General features: G+C 40.7%; 1 protein-coding gene across 1 annotated transcript; it reads left to right on the top strand.

Annotated features, from left to right (window-relative positions):
* Window positions 1–367: 367 nt before the first annotated feature.
* On the top strand, window positions 368–24,500 carry acsl2 (acyl-CoA synthetase long chain family member 2). Its single transcript, XM_008288647.1, has 20 exons — window positions 368–429; window positions 14,131–14,381; window positions 14,490–14,604; window positions 16,948–17,012; window positions 17,115–17,216; window positions 17,904–18,003; window positions 19,400–19,578; window positions 19,702–19,734; window positions 19,938–19,989; window positions 20,146–20,219; window positions 20,545–20,622; window positions 20,715–20,849; window positions 20,942–21,076; window positions 21,670–21,838; window positions 21,922–22,010; window positions 22,099–22,215; window positions 22,309–22,452; window positions 22,561–22,662; window positions 22,757–22,828; window positions 22,936–24,500. The coding sequence occupies exons 2-20, from the start codon at window positions 14,133–14,135 to the stop codon at window positions 23,074–23,076; spliced, it is 2,151 nt and encodes a 716-aa protein (XP_008286869.1). The 5' UTR covers window positions 368–429; window positions 14,131–14,132; the 3' UTR covers window positions 23,077–24,500.
* Window positions 24,501–24,630: the final 130 nt, after the last annotated feature.

The following is a 24,630-nucleotide window of genomic DNA, read 5'->3' on the forward strand; positions in this document are numbered from 1 at the left end:
TTCATAAGAAGAAATGTCCAGAAGAGAAAACAAGAAATCTTCTTTTTTTAACCGTAAAAATGTGCATGTTTTTAAATTCTTAGTTGAATGGGTTAAACCATTCTTTTCCAACAAAATTTCCCAATTAATTTTAAAAATATATACCCCAAAGTTGATATATATACATAATAGAATAATCTAATATAATCATCATGTATATTTCATTTTAGAATTATCTCTCTAGATGAACTTTTAGTTGACTATAAATGTCAAACTTACCGGACATGCGCAGGGTGCGTCCCACTGTGTATTATTTTGAAGGCTGCGACCAGAACTGAAGGTGTTTTTGTCTCCAGCTGGACTTGAGGACAGATTCCGATGGATCTGCAGCAGAAGTAGTAACGTTGGAGCACAATCCAGGACAGTTTGGAGGTCTTGCCTTTTACTCAGGTAAGTTTCATTTGTTGTTTCTTTCTTTGTTGGTTTGTTTTCAGTCGTTTGAGCCCGTTTAAGAAACACAGGTTTAAACTAAGGAGACTCAGGATCCGATGCAATAATAAGAAAAGTTTGGCTGCAGCCCGCCGAGCTCAGACTTGCAGCGTGCAGATGGATCAACCTGTTAACTTAGTTTGAATGGATTCATTAGCTTTAAAGGCTCCAGTGATGAAACAGGAGCTTCACAGAGGCACACAACCAAAGAAGTCAGTGTTCTCCAGAGAGACAGAGAGAAAGTACTTTAGTATAGTTTCTAAAAGCACATTTCTTCTAGTTTAGTGTACTGCATTTGAGAGATCTACATTAAAAGTTGTGCTACATTCCACTTCAAACTGCATTTAAGGCATGCTTTAAAGATTCAAAGTGTATTTTAACATTTATTACCTTGTTGAAACATATAGTGTGATACAGTAGGCTGTAGTGTGACAACAAAAATGCTCAAAAATGCATTTAAACTTCACTAAAATGCAGTTAAATTATACTGGAAATAGAACAATTATGAAAACTTTGCAGGACACTTTCCTGCACTGAACATAAGTCCACTTGTTTTGTGTTGAATAGTAATCACTTCAGCAGAATGTATAGTATGAAGTGTTGTACCGAAATACTTCTAATTTATAGTTGGTGGATATTTTCTGGCTTTTTTTTGTTTTGTCTAGAAAAACAGGATTTTCTCTTGTATGCAGTCTAAAAGTATTAAAGTGTAGTTTTGTGCAAGTTATTTTTACTGTGTTCTCCACTTATACATACAAATACACTGTCTGTATTAAATATGTATATAATTGACTTATTAACAATAAAGCTACAAAGATTAATCAATTCATCAGCAAGTTGTTAGCTATTATATTCATTGCTAACTTTTATAATGAGTGTTTTTCGAGACACCTTCGATTGTAGCTTCTTAAATTTGAATATTGAATATAACCAAGCAAGACATGTGAGTACGCCATCTTGGTCTTTGGGAAACACTGATCGATGTTTTCACCTTTTTCTAAGTTTTTAGAGATCAAACATAGTTGAAAAATGGAGAAAATAATTGGTTGAGATTCATTGATAATGAGAGTAATAGTCGTTGCTGTCTAAATTAACAATACTGTCTACTTCTATTGTTTTGAAAGCATTACTTACAGATTGCATTTTATGAATTGTTCCTAAGTTGTATTTAAACATATTAACGCCACATCTTCATACAAGTTATATTTTCAGTATAAGATCACTTCTTTAGATTTCAAACCTTCTAAAATGATCAGTTTTCTAAACATTTTATGAATACACAGAGCAAAAAAAAAAAACACAAAAGTGAATTAACAGCCTAATTCATTCTTTTAATCATTTCATTTTGTCATTTAAGTTTTTTTTAAAAATCACAAACACCAAAATTACAGCTAGGCAGTGGTAAGCTGAACATGTTGAAACTTAATGTATTTATCTGACAACAAAATTCCCTTTGAATTAATACCACACAGTACATATTGTATCTGTCCCAAAAACATTGGCAGCCTCAGTTAATGACTCTAAATGTGTTGTGCATCTTTTCAGACAAAAAAAAATGGCACATTTACCATTTTCCACTGCAAAAACCTTGCAGACCTTCTGAATAATATAAAGCGTGATCAAAACTGGTGAAAAATACTTTTCTGCACAGCCTTGTTGGTGTTGATGGACACCGTGGTCTGCACAGCTTACCTCGGGAGCACTTTTGTGGCTTTTTGATTTTTTTCTTATACATAAAAAAATCGAACAAAGACGTTCTTTTAGTGCTCTGTTAGCTCATTGTTGCATTTTCTCCGTATGGCAGCTCTAATGTCAGACTCTTCTGGTGCAGTGAACATCACCTTCAGTAGGAAATGAATGGACAGATGGATGAATGAGTGACAGTCACTCATCTTTGCCATCATGACGGTAACTGTTATTTTGTGCCCTTCTTCAGTGTAGAAATGGAAAGTGCAACTGAATACAAGATTAGGTGACCTGTCTGACATAAAGAGGCACAAAGTAGCTCATAGGAGGAACCACCTTGCAGTGTTAAAGAAAGTGATCCAAATCTGTGATTAAATGTGATGCTCCTCCCCTTCAAGCTCATGAAGTTCCACCTGGTAGTTTTGCACAATCTTGCTGACAGAAGAATGACATTGAAAACATGACCTCAGCTGAGTCTCGGCCTTCTTGGTGGAGCTCATAAAGAACATTGCAACATCCAAACAAATCTATCTGGGTATAGTTCTACAAAGAAAGCAGAAATATATTGATGAGAAATCTTCACCTCAGAGGATAATGATTGCAAATCCTGTATACTTGATCTTTTTTTTCTTTTTTTTTAAGATTCCTTCTTCAATGGAGAATCTGAATAACCTCGACACCCACAAAACAAAGCCCATTATTGTTACCGTCTAAAGCACTGAAATGCGTAGCTACTGGAGCACGGTTTTTCACAAACTGTTTGTGATCACAAATGCAGACAGAAGTACAACAGAATGCAGGGAAATCTGAACACAGTGTTGGCAAAATATTTGACTCCTGCCACAAGAAGATCTTTTATTTATAAGACTGTCTTTTAAAGTCCAACATCAACACATTTGTTGGTAAACATCAAATTTTAAGTAAAGCAAAATAACATAAAAGATTAAGACAATAAATTGGATTCTGCCTTTTATTGTTATTTTTTGGACAATTGAGGAAAGTATGAGGTACAAGGCTATGCTGATATATGATATCAGTAAGAATATTTACAGGAAATGTGTTGGCGTTATGAGCACATTCAACAAGAAAGTCTAAAGTGGATGCTGAGTCATGGCAAAATCTTAGAGGTAAGACAAGCGATTTGTCAATAATTTTATTGCCAAGACAGAAGAGCACATAATGTGTAAACACAAATATTTCACTTGGAACCGTGATGATAAATCTCCACTTGCCAGACATGTCAGTGCTCATATTTATAATCTTACTGAAAACGCTTGCCGTGATATTTCAGTAAGATTTAATTTGATCATATGCATTTACAACATTCTTTACTGAGTATTGTTGCTGTCAGTATCTCTTATCAGCAACACCACTGAGCTTAATTATGTCTTAAAGCTCGTTTTTGCTTAGTTGTAACACAGTTTGCGTTAGAACAATACCTGAAAGATTATTGCTTGGAAAAATAATTGAAGTAAAGCACTGTGTTGCTCACACACACACACACACACACACACGCACACACACACACACACACACACACACACACACCATCCTATGTGAGTTTGGTTGGATGCCTGCTCCTTCTGCAGTGCAGGCATGAAGAAATATGGATGAACTCCAACCAAATAGTTAGGATGTGGACACACATGATGTTTAATAATAAATTAATTTCATGGAAGGATGGTTCTTTGAAGTATTTTTGAGCATCAGATGGTGGAGAGGTGAAAGGGCACAGGTCTCTGAACTGGAGATGTTACAATCGCAGTATGTGGTAGTCGTGGCTGGCAGATGGCAGGCCGACATGAGATTTCAGTCGATGCTTTCTTTGATTAGCAGAATCAAAATGAGGTAGTGCCATAATTTTTTACATTTCCTTGACGTGTTATTGCTCACTGCTTTTTAATGCCTATAAAAGTGAGTAAATTCATGAACTATTATTCAATGATGTAATTGCACAATAGCAAATATACATTTATAAAACATACCCTGTTGCATGAGTCTGAATGTTCATCATCTTCCTCCATGTCACCACCAGCAGTGACCCCCGAAGCTGCATCCTGCATTTAGTAAGAGAATTTCCAGAGCTTGATAGCACGAACATCATAGATATGTTTGATGTATAATCCCAACACATGACTAAAAAATGAGATGCCAGGCAGCTACAATAAAACCTGTGTGAGTAACAGTGAGAATAATAATAACTGTATTTATATAGCACCTTTCAAAAACAAAGTTGCAAAGTGCTTGACAATAAAAACTGATATTGCAAGTAAACAAGATCCAAAACACAAAATATCACAAGATATCATAAATTAAATAGCGACAGCAACAGTTAAGAAGAAGTCGTATGATAAGGGTGAATCCTAAGAAGAGATTTAAAAGAGAACACTGTGTTTGTCTGCCTGAGATCTCCAAGCAGGAAGATCTACAGCTAAGGGGCTCAAACCGCAAAGGTCCACTCACCTTTAGTGACAAGTAAAGACTTTGAAACTGTCAGCAGGATCCTGCTGGAGGATCTTAGGCAGCGATAAGGCTCATAGGAAGTTAGCAGAATACAGATACAGGCAGCTGCCTGACCATTCAAGGCTGTAAAAACCAGCAGTAAGCTCTTAAAATCAGTTCTAAAACTCGTCTGTAACCTGCGAAGGGCAGCAAGGATTGGGGTGATATGATCACTTCTGTTGGTGCATGTTAAAAGCCTGGCAGCAGCATTTTAAAAATAACTGGAGTCTTTTAGATGTTTCGCTTGCTGATACCACAGTAAAGTGCATTTCAGTAGTCAAGTCTGGAGGGGCACCAATAAAAGAATGGATGACCTTTTCTAAGTCAGCAGCAAAGAGGGATGGATGGATCTGGGTTTGCTGTCTCAGCTTGGCAAAGCAAGATTCACAGCTCTGGTCACCTGAGCATCAAAAAAAAAACACAACACTGAGGTTGCAAGCTTTTTTGATTAACTAAAAAGGGACCAGAGGAGAGATTGTTAATGCTTCCAAAGCTGGGAAGATGATTACGGTTCCTACAGATGTGGAGTCATTTAGCTGCAGGGAAAATATTAGAAAGCCAATTTTAAATTTAAGCAAAGCAGGACATAATATGAGTGACATTTGTGGTACCGGGTTTTCACAGGACATACAATTGAGTGTCATCCGCGTAGCAATTGAAGTCACAGCCTCTGTATAGTATGCCTATCATGCAAGATCTTACTCTCTTCTTGTACCACCTTGTTGGTTAGCTCAACAGATAAAAGGGACCTACACAGTAAGGTTTCACATTGGATTCAAAGCACTTCAGTGTCAAACCAGATTCTCTTTTCAATTATGTCACTAAATGCACGACTTTCTCTCTGATTTTCTTCACTGTGTATAGTTCTATTTCATGAACAACGTTTAATCAAGTGAGTATTGTGGGCTTCTGTTATCGATTGTTATTTGATGTAACTTCGGTGCAACTGTGTTGTCTGCAGCGTTTATCTTCAATGAAACAGTAATCAGCATCAAACCTGCATTTTTCCTAAGTTTTCAGCTACAAACCCATCTTTGAACTTTTCTGTAAAAAATAAAAACACGCTGGATTGAACGTATGCACACATGCTGACCCTCACTTCTGTTGGATTACATTGATTCATTCATAACACTTAGAGCATGAAACAGACCAACCACCAGGCAGAACCTGTGGGGAATATGTAAATTGTCTGCTCATAAAATAACAGCATTGAAATAGTAAATGTTGGTTTAAATAAGACAGTAATGTAGCCATCGAAAAACACATTAAATATGATATATATATATATATACTAACATTAATGCGCTTTTGAAATGTGTGTACACATAAAAACAATGCTTAAAATGTACTTAACCTTTTAATAAGTGCACTAAACTACATTAAAAAAAAATTCTTTGCAAACATTTACTTTAATACACTTTTATTGTCTCAATAACTGCTGTATGAAATGTACACCTAAAATATACTTAATACAAAAAGGCACGACAACTTATTGTTTAATTAGAAGAACTATATTTGGTCCAATTTTTAATTACACTTAATGTGCTAAAAATGTCATTTATTCATAAAAAGAAACTGCACAGATTCTTTTGCTTGGGTTTTCTAGTCAGTGTGATCTTTCCTTAACCTGAATATCCGATGATTGTTGTGCTTAAATGTAGCTTTAATTCATCCATGTCCAAGTTTATTCAGTGCTCGTAGTAATACGTTATGGCTCGGAGGAAGTGAATTTCTTGTTTCTTGCAGTGTGTTTCTGAATTCTGCTTGTGGGTTGATGTGAAGTTAAGCAGAGAGCTGTGGCATTTTGACTGAGGTCCAAGCTGAGGATAATTATGGTTGGAGAGAATTTTAACTGTAGGTTTTCTGACATTCTTTTAGTCAAATCACCCTCATGTCTGAGTCCTCATCTTCTGCCTGCTTTGGCTTTTGTTTGTCTTTTGTTTTTCCTGAGAACGTGTCTTTCTTTACTTGCATGTCTGGATATTCTTAGGCATGCAGCATGTTTGGAGTTGTCTGCATGGCAGGATGCCATCTGTCTGACATCCTCTATGTGCGTCTGACAGTTACAGACTACTGTATGTTACCGTTTACTGACAGGATTCACAAAAACACACGGATTCAGAAGTGACCTCTGATGCTGCTGCCTGAAAAGTCAAATGCGGATTGCCCCTTGCATGGTGATGTTTGAACCTGGTGCTGCTTAGTTACTCGAAACCGAAAAGTTAAAGACAAATGCAGCATTGTTTGTGAGGATCCTGATTGATTTCAAGTGAATCTGAGATCCTGGGAGACCCACAGCCGCCTCGTAGAAAGTGGAGGTGTTTTCTACTTGCGGGACGTGTGGTCTCTCTCGTTTTTATTCTTCACCTCCTTTTCCCTCGACAAGAAAAACTTCATTGTGACCAAGTGTGTGTGTCTGTGTTCTTCACGCTTCATTTGGGAATCACAGCCAGAAAACAGCCGTGTGTTTCATTCTTTCTCTTTTGCTCATTTCCCCCCGCTGCCCGGCCGGCCTCACGTGTCCCTCCTGCAACTCTCTCCATCGGACCACTCACTACTCCGGGCACATGGAGCGAGTGCAGAGTTCACTGCTAATGCTGCTGCTGCCGGTCTGCTGGTGCTGGTACTAAACGCTGTGGCCTCTCTCTTCCCCGTAAAAAAACCTCCCCCTCCCTCTTTTTGTCACCTCCTGTAGTTTTCTGGGTCAGAGAAAAACATTCCCCAGCATTGCTCCCATCGCCACAGAAGCTCTGTAAGCTACTGTATAGGAGCTTTTCTCACAATGAGGGAAACTGCTTAATTCTGCCTCCAGTGCAAGCCAAATCCATATTTATATATATTTATTTTAAGTTTAATTTAGCAACATTAATAAGGAAAGGATATAATAGTATTTGCTCACTTAAAGAACACCTCTATGATCAGTCTTTTTTAGCCTCAACTGCTTTATTATGCTCTGAGGTTTCACCACCAACTGTCAGCATTTCAAAAAGAGACAGAAATTGAATTCAAGTCCCTGCATGGGTTCCGTTTTTTTTTGTTTGTTTATACAAGCGTGCTTCACCTGACTGTGTTGTTGATGTCGACAAGTACATTCCTTAATCCTGACAGCTGACATTCTACTTCCAGCCAAACTAAAAAATATGCCAAAAACTAACGACAAAGCTAGTATATGCTGGAAAAAAAAAGAATCCTAAGTGCTTCAATTCTCCATTTAATCCATTCAAATTCAAACATTCTACGTTCAGTTTTCCTGTCATTTTATAACAGTACATGCCATTAAAAAACATTTTCTCCACCATATTTGGATTAGAAAACATTTGAAAACATTTCCTCCTTAAAACCACCTACAGGAAAAAGGTGAACAAACTCAAATTACACATATCAAACTAGTTAATATCATTTAAATAATTATAGAAAACAGATTACTCATATGAAAAAGGTGAATACACATCTTTACATTTTTTCAACAATTTCCCTGAGGTACCCTACCAAAGGGATCAGCAAAATTCAGTCTAATCTAATCTAATCTAATCTAATCTAATCTAAGTCTATACAGTTAGAATTCTGAGTTCCAGATTAAGTGCCAATGATCAGAGCCTCTTTAGGGAGTAACAGATAACTTCTCTTATTTAAACCTCTAACATCTGGTCTAATGTTCTCTTTGCTGCTGAAGTGTGGTTTTATTATGTCGAGATCTAAACTGCCTTCAGAAAATAAAGGTTGTGGATGTCTACGAGACTTGCATAGGGTACTCATTGAAATACTTGAAAATGTAAGATGTCAACCCTGGAGTGTTATTTGTGGCTATAAGAGGACATGTTTTCGTTTTTTGACTTAAAAATAATAATTCAGGTTGCAAATCAAAGTCAAAGCAGTTGACATACACAATTCTTTGGCCACCTGGGGTAAAAACAAAATTCCAAATAATATGTGGATAAATTATTATAAAAAATACACAAATAAAGATGAAGGAACATTTATTTCCAAATCATCAGTCAGACTTACAGAACTTACAACTCTTGTGTCAAAATATCACTCTGGCTCACCTGTGATTGGTCAGAGGCCACAGTGATGTGTTGTGATGTAGCCTGACCTTCGTTGATTGGATGGATGACGTGATTCTGCCCCCCTGCCATTTCTAAATCCTGCGGAAGTTACCGTATATGGTTACTTGTCTGATAAAGGCTTAAAAAGATCTCAAAATGATTTGAAAGAGATCATTCTGATGTAAAGAAGAATCAGTTACGAGTGGAGTAGATTTGAAATGACCATCGATTTGTCCAGGACTGACCCCTCCAGCAAATTCATCTCAAGCAGATCATTCCATGCAATAAGAAGTCTCCAAAAACCCTTCAGAGTTTTGTCACAGGATCTGCAACTACAATCAGAAAGACATTGCACAAATCTAATCGGAATGGGAGGCGTCCCAAAAGAACATGAAAGCAAAACTGCTGTTTACTAGTAAACAATTTGATGAGGAGCAGGCCTTTTGGAATAATGTGCTCTGGGCAGGAAAAGAAAAATCAAAGATAGACTTGTTTGACCTTAGTAACAGGAGACATGTTTGGTGCAGAACAATGATAGCTTTTCAGGACAAGAACCTCAGACCAGCTGTGAAGCATGGCAGTGGAAATGTCATGGTTCGGGTTGTTTCACTTCCTCAGGAATGTGGCAGTTTGCAGCTATTGCGTCAACTGTGAATTCTGCATAATATCAAAGAGCGCTTAAAGATAAAAGGAAGTGATGAAAGCGGACTTTTTAATAGAATAATGATCCTAAGCACACGAGCAAATCCACTAAGGGAGAAAAAGGAGGGTTACAGAGGTTATGACGTGGTGTCAAAAGTCAGTTTAAATCTCACTGAGATGTTGTGAGAGGTTCAGAAAAGGTCTTCTGTGATTTGGCCTCCCAGGAACGGTGTGCTGACCCTCACCACAGAAGCGCCGCCCTTGGTCAGCTGTGCGTGCATCTGTCTTTATGAAGTCGATGACAACCTCCTTTGTTTTCCCCGTGTCTAGGGAAAAGTTGTTGGTCCTACAATATGCTGCTAGCAGGTCCACTGCTTCTCTAAAAGCTGTTTTGTTGTTGTTGCTGAGGAGGTGTGTCATCGGGAAAACTAATGATGCTTGTGAAGCTGGATGATGTAGTGCAGTCGTATGTCAGCGTGAAGCACACAGCGGCGGAGAGGGCTCAGCGTGGTGGTCCTGCAGACGTGGCTGGACTCGCTGTGGTCCACTACACCCGGGACAGGGGAAGGGGGAGATGTTGAGGCCTAGCTGGCTCAGCCTCATAATCAGGTGTCGTGGGAAGATGGTGTTGAAGGTTGAGCTCAAGTCAATTATGTAAGTGTGAATGAAATATTAATGGTGTCTGTGAAGACATTTTACCGCTGTGCAGTGCAGACCCTGAAGGCAAGGCCCAGGATTGTGGCTGGTCCTGCTGCTTTGTGAGGGTCGACCCAGGGGTTGGTCTTCCTCACACTGTATGCACTCACATGCAGAACCTGGTCATCTTGAGGCACAATGGTCTTCAGCATTTTCTCAGTCTGTCAGTGGTGTTGCAAGTCTGTGGTTTTGCTTTATAGTCTGCGACGGCCCGATGCCCTTCATCAAGCTCCGTCTCTTTCTGTTGGCTGTCGATTCTCTGTGCACGACTCATGTGACAGGTTAGATCTTGCTGCTTTAACGGCTGCCTTCTCACCAGCATGGAACCTCAGCAACATCCTCTGTCTGGACCGACTTTAATAACTTGAGTCTTTCATGTTACCTGCTTCATGTGAGGTTCGTTGCATTTTATGGCAACCAAAACGTGGAAAACACAAAAATGTGAGACAGTTACTATTTAATAAATTTATCATTGTTTCCCTGCCAGTTTTCCTCGAAACCAGTTTTTGGTTTCTGTTTAGTGCTTGCCATAGACTGGCTGTGAATAGCTTCCAGCTCCGTCTCTGCTTGTCAGCAGGAGTCAATGTGCACAGACATGCAGACCGCCTCAGGCTATCGGTTACAACCCCGCTGTCTCCCTGTGAACCTGCACTCTGCTGTTTTATGGCGTTTTGTATGTACTCCATAGCGGTTAATTTCCATTTTCACATCATTTGCACAAAACACAGTTTTAATCCACTCTTACTGTTTACTGAAACTCATCTCTTTTATGAGCGTCCTGCTCTGGTTGCAGCTCTCTCAGTGAGAATTTAGGTGTGATTCGCAAATACTCTCTCCCAGCAGGAATTGGTGCAGACTGAAGGTGCATTTGTTTTCCTTCGGTATATTTTCTCATGTGTTTGCCACTTCTTTTGTCTCATGTCTTCCAGGGAGTAAAAGCTGGGAGCACAATAGTCCTTGTCTGGGCCTTGACAATAGCCATAATGAATGGGAGTGAGGGAGGAGGGAGGGGTGGAGAGAGAGGCAGAAAAGGGGCTACAGGAAGCTCTCTTCACAGCAGACTGTCATTTTTTTTGATGTCACATTTCATAAAGCCCTTTGTTTCCAATTTATTTACCTAGTGAAAGGACTCAAGGGGTCACCAGCTGCTTTCTTTTCCTCCAGCAGGTGTAAAGTGGATGCTGAACAGCTTTAGTTCACATAAATTGATGCTTAAAGCAGATTATAAATCCTCAGAGGACAAGTGTGGCGAAGCTTTGCCGACGCAGGCAAGGGAAGCAGCGCGGCATCGGCCCGGTTAAACAGGAGGGAGGGGTGGGATGTCACTTGTTGCCCCCTCTCCTATTGGGGGAGAAAGTGGGTGAGAGGTTGAGGGGGTGTTCGGGGAGGGGAGAGGAGAGATTTATTCACTGAGGTGAATTCCTTTCCTGGTAGAAGATGAAGTGGTTTGCTGGAGGGGGGGAAATTTTAGGGAGGAGTCTCGTCTTGTAGTTCACGTGTGAGTGAGCACTGCTGGAGTTTGTTTTGAGGCCATAGATCATTCTCAAGTTGCCTTTTTCTCCTCCTCGCCGCTTCTCCCTGATTCATTCAGTTTTGATATGAACAATAAAGTGTCTGGCAGGGAATCATGAGGGGTGGACTTTGCTGGTCCTCCCCTCTCGCCCCATCTCACCACCAGCTCCTGCTGCTACTGTACTCACCCCGAGTCTCTCCCCCCCCCTCCCCCTCTCCCTCCCTGTCGGATGAAAGAGGCATAACATGACTGAGAGTAACCTCGCTGCCTGCTTCTGTTAAGCCAGTCATTATTACTTCCTGGTGTCTCTCCTCTCCCCCTCCACCCCCTCACCCACCAGCCTTCCCTGTATGGAGCCCAAACCTTTTCTTCTCTTGTTCTTTCTCTGAGTGGTGCCAAGCCTGTGGCCCAGTGTGGTTCAGCCTTTTAACCAGTCTCTACAGGCTGGGATATACAGTTTCACAAGCTATATTCTCTTAGTATTGTTGCATTATATATATTTAGGATAAATGAACAAAGTGCACCGAGAGACGATTATGCCTCGAAACCGCAAGACCTGCCAGCGGGCTTGAAACGCATGTTGTCTTTTAAAGATCATTTATCAGCTGGAAAGTGTAAAAACAGAAGGGGTCATTTTTTACCTCTCCAACTTTCCTGGAACTACTTGTGTATGACATATATAACCACATCTAAGCTTAAATTGTAATATTTAATCAAAATCACCTTATTCTACATGTTAAATAAAAACCTCAAAAAATAAACCATTTGTGACGAAATTGTGTAAAAAAAAACCAACAAAAAAAAACAAGTATTCAGGGACTTTTCGACTGAACTGCAGGCTGTGTTTACACAGAGTAGATTAGAGACAAGTATGCAAACAAATTTAAAGCCTACATATGAAAAAATATCTATAGCACTTTAGAGTCAACACTGCCATTTCTAGCATTGATACAACTGTGGGCACTGGGAAAAAGGTTCTTTTCATCCATCCATCCATCCATCCATCCATCCATCCATCCGTCCGTCCATCCATCCATTATCTATGTACACGTTATCTATACAGGTCACCAGTCTATCACAGGGCTACACTTAGAGACAGACAAACAAGCACACTCACATTCACACCTACGGACAATTTAGAATCACCAATTAACCTCAACATGTTTTTAGACTGTGTGGAAGGAAGCTGGAGAACCTGGAGAGAACCTACGCTGCACGGGGAGAACATGCAAACTCCACACAGAAAGTTTCTTTTTCAATTTAAGTAAAATAAATGATTTTTTGTTTCACTGTGTCATACTGCACAGAAGACACTTTTGATTTCTCCCTTCTTCTAGCCATGGTTGAGAGGTGCAAGACTTTCTTTCTGTAGTGAAAAATGTGACAGGAACAAGAAACGCTGTTGGGTGTGGAGGTCGAGCCTTGGTATAATCCCTTATGGACAGCTTTGGACACCACAGATGCAGACTCGCTCTTATTATACTACTTTCTAGTCCACTTGGAGGATGTATTCCATATATGTGCAGGAGATCAGCAGCTATATATTCCAGTGCAGGCACAGTTGGTGCCCTTGTCGAATAGAGGCTGGCTGTGCAGGCACAAAGAAATAAAAGGTTCACAGGCAACTGCACAGAACCTTGACTACAACTTGTGCTGATGAAATCAACATCACTTGCACGAGCAGACCCTCGAATAGTCGCAAATGCAGAAATGATAAAACAAGCCTCAGAAAGAAGTGAGAATGTCTGGGAAAAAAAGCACAATATCGTTGATTCTTGTCCATTGTCCATCCTGAATATGTTATATTAAAAAAAAAGCAATTATAAATCATATAAGCCTTGTTTGTTTTCCAGCATTGATCAAATGGGATTAAAGTTTACTCTAAGGAACAGAAAAATGTATCAACAATTAAATAACTTGTAGTGAAGATAAATCACTCATTCCTTTATTACATTTGCTCCATTTATAGTGCACTTCTTGGTTTGAGAGAAATCTTTATTTTTTACAAACAATAGTATGTTGAAGTGAAGGTCAATCAACAAGTTGATCGACAGAAATTTAATCATCTGCAGTTTTGATCAAAAGGTTTATGAAGCAAATGTGAGAATTTAGTGGGGTTTTTTTTCTCTTTAATTTATTAATGTTAAATTGATCGTCTTCGGAATTTGGACTGTTAAAGAAGAAAATGAGCAATTTGAAGATGCCGACGTACGCTTTGGGCATTTTTGTAATTACCTTGGCAACTTTACACCCACTAAACAATTAAATGAAAAGAAGAATCAACAGATTAATCATTAATGAAAATAAACATTCCTTCAGCATCAAAAGAGATAAAAAGGTTTGAAGACTACAAAGTCCCACATCAATTTTTACATAAAATGCCAGGTGTATAATACAGACACAATAGAAAACACTACTAAAAGGCTTTGTTTTTAGCCTGATACATGTTTATTGGTGTGGTGCTTCCTGCTTTTAAAAAAAATTGCAGTTAAACATTTCTTTTATGCACCGTATAATTTTCTTCTTCTCACTGGCTGTTCTTGTTTTCATTCTTTAATTCTCGCCTTCTTCTCCCAGCTATGCATTTCCAGGAGTGGTTACGGTCACTTCGCTCCAGCTCAGGACTTAAAGGATCTGAATCGGAGGACTTCTGGAGTCTCCTGCCGTCTCTGCCTCTGTCCTCCTTGTCCCTGTCCTCCCTGTCTCTGTCTCCGTCCTCTCTGCTGGGTCTAGGAGCTCTGGCCTCCCTCACCGCATACTGGCTGGTGACCCGTCCTCGACCCATGCGTCCTCCCTGTGATCTGCAGGCCCAGTCTGTTGCTGTCAACGTGAGTGAACCTTGTTGCTGTCTGCGTCACAATATTCAGAGTTGTGTAAATGGAATACATGATCGTGGGAGCTGGTGAGACTGTCACTGATGGCAGTGTTTGTTGCAGGGAGATCCCTGCTGCAGGCGATCGGCTCTTCTTAAAGATGACTCTCTGCTGGAGTTTTACTACGACGACACCAGGACGGCCTATGACATGTTCCAGAGAGGCCTGAGGATCGCAGGTGATTGCAAAGACACATTTAATTAAAACCCACAATGTGAAACTTTTGTCTCCCTCTTCTGGCTGTGAGAGTAAACACATGGTATGCTGCTGCCGTTGATTGCTTTATCTTCTAGACTACAATCCTTCATGTGAATGCTGAGTTTCTTTATCTGGAGAATCAGAAACTTTACTCGCACGCTTTCTAGGTTTTTCAACCAAGCTCGTGATTGTAGTAGCCTGCATCATCTCCATCACTACAGTTGTTCACTTCTTCCGCTCTGGCAAACCAGTCATCGCTGATTCACATGAATTGCATTGCTACCGGCTCAGCAGCACAGAAATCAGATTTAAAACTCAATTATAATGATAGACTTAATCAGAATTGTGATCCGCACGAGCGTTAAACATTTTCCTCAACTTTATTGTGTAATCATATTTAAGGAGAGAACAAACAAAAAAAAGACTAATCAGTTTGATGTTCTTTTGTGAAAACCCTTTTAAATCCACAAAGGCTGCTTTGCTTCAACTTCAGTTTAAGGATTTCATTATATTCTCACGATGGAGACAAACATTGATGCCCTTTAATCTCATGAAAGGAAATCCAGCCCTACGGCATCAACACAAAAACGCAGTCTAGTTAGTAAAGGAAAAACATTTTTTTCTATGTTCTGGCCAATGCTGGCATTTTTTTGTAACAGCACTGATGTACAGTTGGAATGAAAGAAATGATATAAAAAACCACCAGAAATAGTGGGTTTTGTAACCTCTGGTGTAATGGCGTCAAAAGCCTAATCACCGTAAAACCAGAGAGATAACAGGAATACGCAGGGATGCATGATGATGTCAATATAAAAGCTATAAAAGCTTTAAAGGTCCAATATTGTGTCACATGTTCCCAGAATGTGTCTCTCAACTGTTCAGCTCAAAATACTGCAAAGATGTCTCATTTTACCATGACTGTCTCTAGTTTTAAATGCAACTTAGCTGGTGCTGCTGTCCACGTACCCCTTCAGGAAGAGGACTGTGTCTGTGAATGACAATGTGGAGCAAAACTACTGAATGCACAGACGTGAATGAGTGTGTGAGACGAGGACTTTCTGCTTTTTCTAACTTTACTCTCTGAGCGATCATTCTGCATGGGAACGTCGCTGAATTCACAGCATGGCTCAACTCATTTGTTTGTGGAGTTTGTCAATCAAAGTAATAAAATCAGTTGTTTAACGGTGCAGAGCAGCAGCTGGGGAAATGGCTCGGAAGTGACTGCTTGTTAAAATGTTGTCCTGATGGGTTACGTTTCAGTCATTACTTCAGCCTCTTTTATTTGTCTAGCAACAGGAACAGGAAAACATGCCAATGAGAACCGTTTTACTGGGAATTCAGCTGTATTAACAAACAGTATATGTGAGTCCAGTGAGCAGGAACAAACAGATGTAGGCACTGGCTGAGTTTAGGTTAGTGTTAACTCTAATTAGCTTCCTGTTGTTGTTGTGACAAAGACATCAATAATAAGAAATAATCTACTGGGTCTTAAATTCCTCAAATACTGGGGGTTCATGAAGACTCTTGTGTTCACTCTTGCAGCCAACAGCAGAACTATTGTTGTGCTTTGTGGTTGACTCATTCTAGAGTTAGCAGAAGCAGCTGTAGTCAGTAAAGTTGGTGAAGCAGCTCCAAATGCCAAATGGCTCACCTTGGAAGCAGTGAAGAGTGATGCAGGAGGACCAAAAGTTTGAGCCGGACAACATTTGGTATTTCAGTTGGAGTGTAGCCAACAGCAAAATTCTTACTGGCTTGTAAAGCTGCAATGTTTTTTAGTTGTGTAGTTGCGGAGACACTTTAAGAAGGGCAGCAGTAAACGTCTTCGTGTCTTAACAGCTTTTATTTTACACTTCCCAGTTAGAGCAACCACAAAACACAATAAAAATAGATTTCGATCATATGGGACCCTTGAAAATGAAATTCTGGCATCGACACCAGAATGAACACTGACTCAGTGTTAAGAAATGTTACATAAAAATGCTTATGGCACATTTTATATTTAAAGTAAAGCAGTTTGTTTTATTCTGCCTAAAATAAACAAGTATTTTTGAAAAGCATTCTGTTGTACGTCTGCACCTGCCAGTGTGTTTTCATGGTAAAAGTAGGCATAATAATATGTTCATTCCACTACAGGAGAGACTCGATGTTCTCTACAATTAGGTGGAAAATTTCTGTGGATATTCTGGCACCAGCAATCGACCAAAATGAGTAGAAAAATGCTGGCATATCAGATGATATCCAGTATCATGTGTACCTACTTTTGCATGTTTTGGTCTCACTAATGCAAAAATAAAGACTATCAATGTTGCACATGTTGTTTCAGGAAATGGCCCGTGTCTTGGCTTCAGGAAGCCCGGCCAGCCCTACCAGTGGATCTCCTACGCTGAGGTCAGGCATATTTGCACTATTTGATCCTCCAGGTCATCTCAGCACTTCTGTGTGCTCTGTTAATCTTTACTGTTTGCTGACTGAGCCTCTCCAATCCTTCAGGTGGCTCAGCAGGCACATGTCCTGGGCTCTGGGCTTCTGGCTAAAGGCTGCCAGCCGAACGCGCAGCAATTCGTTGGTATATTTGCACAAAACAGGCCAGAGGTATGGACTCATCGCTGCTCAGTGGTGTGATGTTTGTGGTTAATTACCTGTGAGGATTTGTTCGATGCCTTTTTAGGACACGAGCGCTTCTGTTCTCTAATTAGGGTTGTTGATCCTTAAACCTCTAAACAGCCCTACAGCTAAAAACGTTATTTTCCCTGCGTAGAACTTAATATATTACCATACACACATCTACATAAAAGTTTGCGCCCTCGGAGTGCAGGATTGCATTTTATATGAATTTTGAAGATTAGAATATGATTGCTTTTCTGTCTGTGCTGAGAATGTGTTTGCCTTTATTTATATTGAGAGCAACGTGCTGCTGGTGAATGTGGGTCTCCAGGGCAACTTAAAATTGGAGCATGTCTGCTCCCAAACTCATTTTTTAAATTTGTATATCCGTTAGCGAGGCCATTTCTGTCATTTCTGTGTAGACTGAAAGTGAAAGATAATTTTCTGCTCCATCAGAGCTCTTAACCTCTCATTAGACCAATCTACACTCTGAGTGTTGCCTGCTTGGAATAAAGTCGTTTTTTTATTTGTTGCTTTGCAAATAGGGAATGCATGGTAAAGTAATTCATTATGTATAACCTCCTGATGTTAGATATCTTAACTCCAGCGCACAGTAGCGGATGAAGACAGCAAAGAGTGTAACGGTGCTGCTTTGTCTCCCTCTGCTGGTGACAGTGGATGATCTCAGAGCTGGCCTGCTACACCTACTCCATGGCGGTGGTGCCTCTGTACGACACTCTGGGGCTCGAGGCAATGGTCCATATCCTCAACCTAGGTGAGAAAACCTGCACCTGGACATAACAAAAACACAGGTCGCTCCAAAAATCAATTAAATCTCCCAAATCAAATATCACCGAACTATCATGAGCAGTGAGATTTCAACTTGACTTTTTTTCTGGAGTCATGCAAACTGCATCAATTCCAATAAAGAAAGGGTTAAGAGAAAAAGGGAGGTGATTGTGTTGAAAATAGCAGCAAAATAAGTCATCACAACCTTTATCCAGATATCAAATGTAAAAACACTACAAAGGCATGCTTTAATTATCATTATTAGTGAAAGACTGAATAATTCCTACCTCTCTGGGCCTCTCTTAAGCAGTTATTTGAATGAAGCCATCCGAGCAGTTTAAAACAGCATGACTCTTTGGGGGGAATACTAACTTTAAATATGTGGAACCTTCCTGGAGGCGCTTTGTAGATAGAGCTTTTACTAAACGGTCCGAAAAACAAGAGGAGAAAGGTTATTTGTTCTTTTCATGTGTAAAATCTTAATCTGCAGAGTAACCATCAAAAGGATGATTACTATAAAGTCAAAATGCAACCTTTTAGCAACATTTGAAAGGGCTTTACATAAGAAAAGGCATCAAGATAAGACATAAAAGAAACGGAGCGATATGCTGACAGGTGACGGATTAAAGGAAGAACCTGAGCTGACCCGTACAGTGAGGGGATCTAGTGGATCTGTTATGCTATGGGGGGGGGGTTTGGTGGCGTGCCTTCATCCATCACGTACGAGAAGTCACTCAATGGTTTGAGGATTATGAAATTTCCGTAAATCATATGCTGCGGCCTTTACAGTCACCAGATCCCAACCTAGTTAACCACCTCTGGGACATTTTGCTCCCTACCATCACCGTCATCAAAACACCCGAATGAGGGAATGAATGAAAGAATGGGGTTCAGTTCCTTCAATAGAACTCCAGAGACTTGGAGAATCAATGCCAAGGCTCATTGCAGCTGTTCAGGTGGTTTGTGGTGGCCCAAAACCCTGCAAAGACAGTGTCTGTTGGATTTTCCTTTAATTTGTCACTCATCTGTGAATAGGATAGATTAAACAGTGCTGCCGCAATGCAGTGCAATATATGACTTTAATTGAAGTAAAAGTTCTTCAAAAACTAAATCTACTTGCTTATTTTTGAGTGTTTTGGGCCCACGGTGCAGTCATGTGAGTTCAAAACTGTTGAATTTGTTGTACAAGAGGAGTCTGAGAAATGTGTGAATTACTTTTTTTTTTTAATTGTCTATGAGAGAAACAGCCGTCGTAGCCTCATTAGTTCTGAGGGAGGCTCTGTCTGGTGGTCCTTGGGCAGAAAGCTGTGCGGAAAACCACCGATTTCACACTTTGACGAGAACATTCCTTCACAAACCTTCTGTGTCTCGGTGCGTTTTAGCGGAGATCTCTCTGGTGATCTGTGACCGGGAGGAGAAGGCAGCATCTTTGTTAGAGAACAAGGAGAAAGGCACGACTCCCAAGATCTCCTGCCTGGTTCTCTTTGACGATTTCGGCGAAGCCTTGGTGGAGAGGGCGAAGAAGTGCGAGGTGGAGGTTTTGAAACTGGAGCAGCTCATGGTGAGTAGGGTGGAAGCACTAAATCCCCGTAATGCTGACTCACTCCAATTCACCCCCTTTAATCGAGTCATCAATAATGACGTGCAAATTGATATGCGTGTCTCCTCTTTGTCCACATCCTAGGACCTGGGAAGGAAGAACCTCAAAGATCCTGTGGTGAGTTTATCGTCTCTCAGCTGCAACATTACCGCATCAAACTGATTCAAGTAAATAGCTAATCTCCCTCTAAATGCTATCATGACAGCTTTATCGTTGCTGCTGTCCCGTAAGATATCAACACTCAGTTGTAAACAGGGCTTAAATTAAGAGTGGAGGAAGCGCGTTGTCATATTCTCATATTTTATTGCTGCCTGCTGTAGCCGCCCCAGCCTCAGGATCTGGCCGTGGTCTGCTTCACCAGTGGAACCACAGGTATCGTCTGATCTCATAAGTCTCTCCGTAATTATCCTTCGCTCACATCATTAGAGAAATGTCCTTCAGTGCCCACTAACAACCTCTCTTTATGGCACCGCTGTAGTTTCCTTTGCTGTGCAGGGCACTGCAATAATGTCTTGTTTATTTATCCAGGGAAGCCCAAGGGAGCCATGATCACCCACGGCAACATCGCCTCCAACACTTCCTCTGTCATTAAGATCCTGGAGGTCTGTCTACACTTCCACCTCCTTGTCTAATTGAGAACAGCCTCACAGCTACCATCACTTCCCATCTGCTTGCATCTGTGTGTCTCAAAACTGTCCCTCTCCCTGCTGTGTCTAATGGTATGATTAATTGGATGTTTGATTGCCCCTGTCGCTGCAAGGTACTTTAACTAATTGCCCCTGTATGAAGATTCTGCTATCTAACTGCTGTTGATAAAGCCATGCAGCGTGTTTGATTGCCTTCGAGGCTTCTCTGCACGCTGCCGCCTGAACGTAATCTCTCCCTTGTGCTTTGCTCATTTTATTTCTCGTTTTTTTTTTCTCTCAGGGTTCGTTTGTGATCCGACAAGAGGATGTGTCGATCTCTTACCTGCCGCTTGCCCACATGTTTGAGAGGATGATTCAGGTAGTTGATCCTCTTCTCAGAGTTTTTTTTTTTCTTCTTTTTTTCTAGTGTGTGTAAACTAAATCAATAAATTACATCTATTTCTATCACAGGTCTCCATGTTCTGCCACGGGGCCCGAGTAGGCTTCTACCAAGGGGACATTTCTCTTCTCATGGATGACATTAAAACTCTCAAACCTACTTTCTTTCCTGTCGTGCCTCGTTTGCTCAATCGCATCTATGACAAGGTCAGTAAATACTTTTTTTTTTTTTTAGTAGCTGCCTTAACTCTTGGTTGGTTTTCAATGTTTTTGCATGTTTTCTACCATTTGCCATAAAGATCCTGGGCTCTGTGACCTCTCCGTTTCGACGGGCTTTGCTTCACTACGCCGTGAGGAGAAAGCAGGCGGAGCTCAGCAGCGGAGTCGTACGTAACAACAGTCTGTGGGACAAACTGGTGTTCAACAGGATCCAGGTCAGTTGCTGTAATCTCCAGCTGGTCTTCTGCCTGGATCAGACTTTCCCTTGTTGCTGAATTGTTGTTTAACCATTTTCCATTGTACCATCTTATGTAAGTTGCATCTATACTTCTGTCTCTCCAAAACAACACCTACTAAAACCAGCGATCTCTTTAAAAATCAACCCTGCCAAAAAACAAAAACAGTGTTTTTTTGTTTTTTTTTCAGTCATAAGTAACATATTTTGTGTTTTTCCCTGACTTTACCTTTGTCCCTGTCTGTGTTTTGTACTACTGAACACAGTGGTACATGCAGACCAGCAGCCCTGCAAATAGTCAACAAATTTGTATCCAAACTTTACAAGAGAAGCACAACTATTCCAGCAATCAATGCCAAAATCACTCGGAGCATATTGGCCCTGTGGGAGTGTATTGGAGAGGCACGCACACGGGCAAACGAGAACTGAAAGATTTTGGCTTGGTGTGATCAATACAGATGGGAAAATGTGACCGAAGTTGATAATGGTTAAAATGGAAAATAACTTGTATCCGCAGTATGATTGTATTTGAACTATTTTACACAGATACTGCATGTGTTAACTCTGTTTCAGTCCAACTTAGGAGGCAATCTACGGTTCGCCCTGACTGCTTCAGCACCCATCTCCACCACTGTGCTGTCCTTCCTCAGAGCCACTCTGGGCTGCCTGATATTTGAGGGTTATGGCCAGACAGAGTGCACTGCAGGCTGCACTTTCTCTATGCCAGGGGACTGGAGCACAGGTAAGGAACAATCTCATTTTTTTTCCCCTCCTTGATCCTGGTTCCTCCTGTCCTCAGCAGGCGTGTGGATGTGTCTCTGTCAGGTCACGTTGGTGCTCCTTTGCCCTGCGCCATGGTGAAGCTGGTAGACATCCCTGACATGAACTACTACGCAAAGAACGGCGAGGGAGAGGTGGGCTGGTGTAAACATGCAAGTACACACTATATATTACTAAACAGTGTGGACCCTGCTAAAACCTCTCGCTGCTTCATCCTGTTAGATTTGTATTTGGGGCCCCAGCGTGTTCAGAGGCTACCTGAGGGACCCAGAGAGGACAGCTGAGGCCTTGGACAGCGATGGCTGGCTGCACTCTGGGGACGTGGGCCAGTGGCTTCCAGTAAGATTAGACACAATCATTGGCCTGTAGAGGACTCAAATATAATTTACTTTAAGTGAGCAAATATCTCTTTTTACACTTCTCATGTGTCAGAATGGGACACTACGCATCGTTGACAGAAAGAAGCACATCTTCAAGCTGGCACAGGGAGAGTACATCGCTCCAGAGAAGATAGAAAATGTCTACATGCGTTGCATTCCTGTTCTGCAGGTGTTTGTGCACGGAGATAGTTTACAGGTATAACTCATTATACAAACTAATTGCTGTTCAGTAAATCTGGATGCAAAATATGTGCCTACGTGCGTGGTAAATATTTACATTTTCTCCTTTATTTCATGTTACCAGTCTTATCTCATAGGCATAGTTGTGCCTGATCCTGAGGTGTTTGTGGACTGGGCTAAAGATCGGGGATTTGTGGGGTCCCACGAGGAGCTGTGCCAAAATCCTGTATGTCAAATTCCTCATTTTGAAACAACACTTGTATATAATTGTTAAAAATGACTTTGAAATAGATTTTTTAAAAATGGTTGTTTGTCTTCAGGATGTAAAGAATGCAGTATTAGAGGACATGAAAACCGTGGGGAAGGAGGCAGGACTGAAGTCCTTTGAACAAGTGAGCAATCTCTGCCAACGCTGATCTCGGTTCAGATTTACAAGCTCTTATGTGGCTGACAGTAACTTTGTTCTTTAATTTTGGGTCTCATCTTTGTATCGTTTCAGGTAAAGGACCTTTACTTGCATCCGGAGACGTTCACTGTCGCCAACGGCCTTCTCACGCCCACCTTGAAGAGCAGGCGTACCGACATCCGTAGAGTGTTTCAGGAACAGATATCAAGCATGTACAGCAAGACACCAATTTAACTCCACTCAGTAATTTTACACACCCGAATGTCACTGGTGTCCTGTATGAGAAAGAAATGGAACTTGGGAGAGGAAATTAAACACCCTGAAGTGCCTCGTCTAAAATCTGCAACTGAATATATTTTGGAATATTGCCATTTTGGTTTAAGGAAATTTTTAACTCGTGTCTACCTGTGACCAACTCTGACACATACACTGAACAGCCACAATATTAAAACCACCTGCCTGAGATTGTTTAGGTCGCCAACACAGCTCAGACCTGTCGAGGCCTGGACTTCACAGACATTGGAAGCAGATCCTTTGGGTCCTAAAGTCACACCCACAGATGCTTGACTGGATTGAGATCTGAAGAATTTGGAGGTTAAGTTTAATACCTTAAACTTTGTCATGTTCCTCAAACCACTGATGAACAGTGTTTGTGATGTTGCAGTTTCCTAGAAGAGGGTGAGCGTGGGCACTCTGACCAGTCTGTGGCTACGCTGTTAGCTGTGATGTGTCTGTGTTCTGACAGCCTTGTATCATAGTCTGAACTAAGGTTTTTAGAAACGTGTGCTACACTAGCTCTTCTGTGGAATCGGACCATGTGAGCCTTATCACCAGTTTACTGGTTGACCTTCCTGGGACCACTTAGACCCACTGCATACTGGGAGCATCTGGCCCTATCTCAAATTCCTTTGCTTCCCATTTTTTCTAGCTTCCAATGCATAAACTTTAACAAGTGATCATTAGTCTGCTGCCTGATATATTCCACTCCTTGATCAGTGCCATTGCAACAAGAAAATCAATGTTCATCACTTCTCCGGTCAGTTGGTTTAATGTTGTGGCTGATCAGTGTTTATGTAATGTTAACTCGTCACATAAAAATTAAGTGGATGGGTCCAAACCATTTTAATTTCTGTTCCACTGTTGTCCTCCTCACTAATTCAACACTGGAATTCACTGGAGGTTTTAAGGGAGCATAAATTATTGTTTAGTTGTAGAGTGGAGAATCACAGAAGGTACTAGGAAGCCACTTGCAGAGGCATAAATGTAGATACTTTATTTACACTGCACTGTTATTTTCCCAAGTGAAGATTTTTAAAGGGACTCCGTTACACGTACTTGGGATGTCGTTTCTCATGTGAGTTGCATTAACTGTAGGTTTTTATATTTCAGCTGTTGGATCCTTGTATCACCATGACATAAGCTTTTTATGGACATGCTAGCTCTTGGATCACATGATTTACCTAACTGGTTCTGAGGCATTTCATGAACTACTTCACTTGAAATTAAACTATTAAGAATAGCAAGTGTTTCAACCTGCAGTGATTTGGGGAGAGAAAAGTTCAACTGTAAATACTGCTTATTTTACGATTTGTCAACAGGATGCTACTGACTAATTCCAGTGAAGTTAAAGAACAGAAATAAAGATTAATAACGGATGACTTTTTTTTGCATGATTCTATTCACGAAACACTTTTACTCCTGTTTGAGCAAAGACTCGACTCCTGCAGTCACCTGGAGGAATATAGTGGATCTTAAATTTAAATTCATCAAACCAACAAAATCAAAAAA

This window comes from Stegastes partitus, unplaced genomic scaffold (assembly GCF_000690725.1).
Source record: "Stegastes partitus isolate 25-593 unplaced genomic scaffold, Stegastes_partitus-1.0.2 Scaffold568, whole genome shotgun sequence".
Taxonomy (NCBI): domain Eukaryota; kingdom Metazoa; phylum Chordata; class Actinopteri; family Pomacentridae; genus Stegastes; species Stegastes partitus.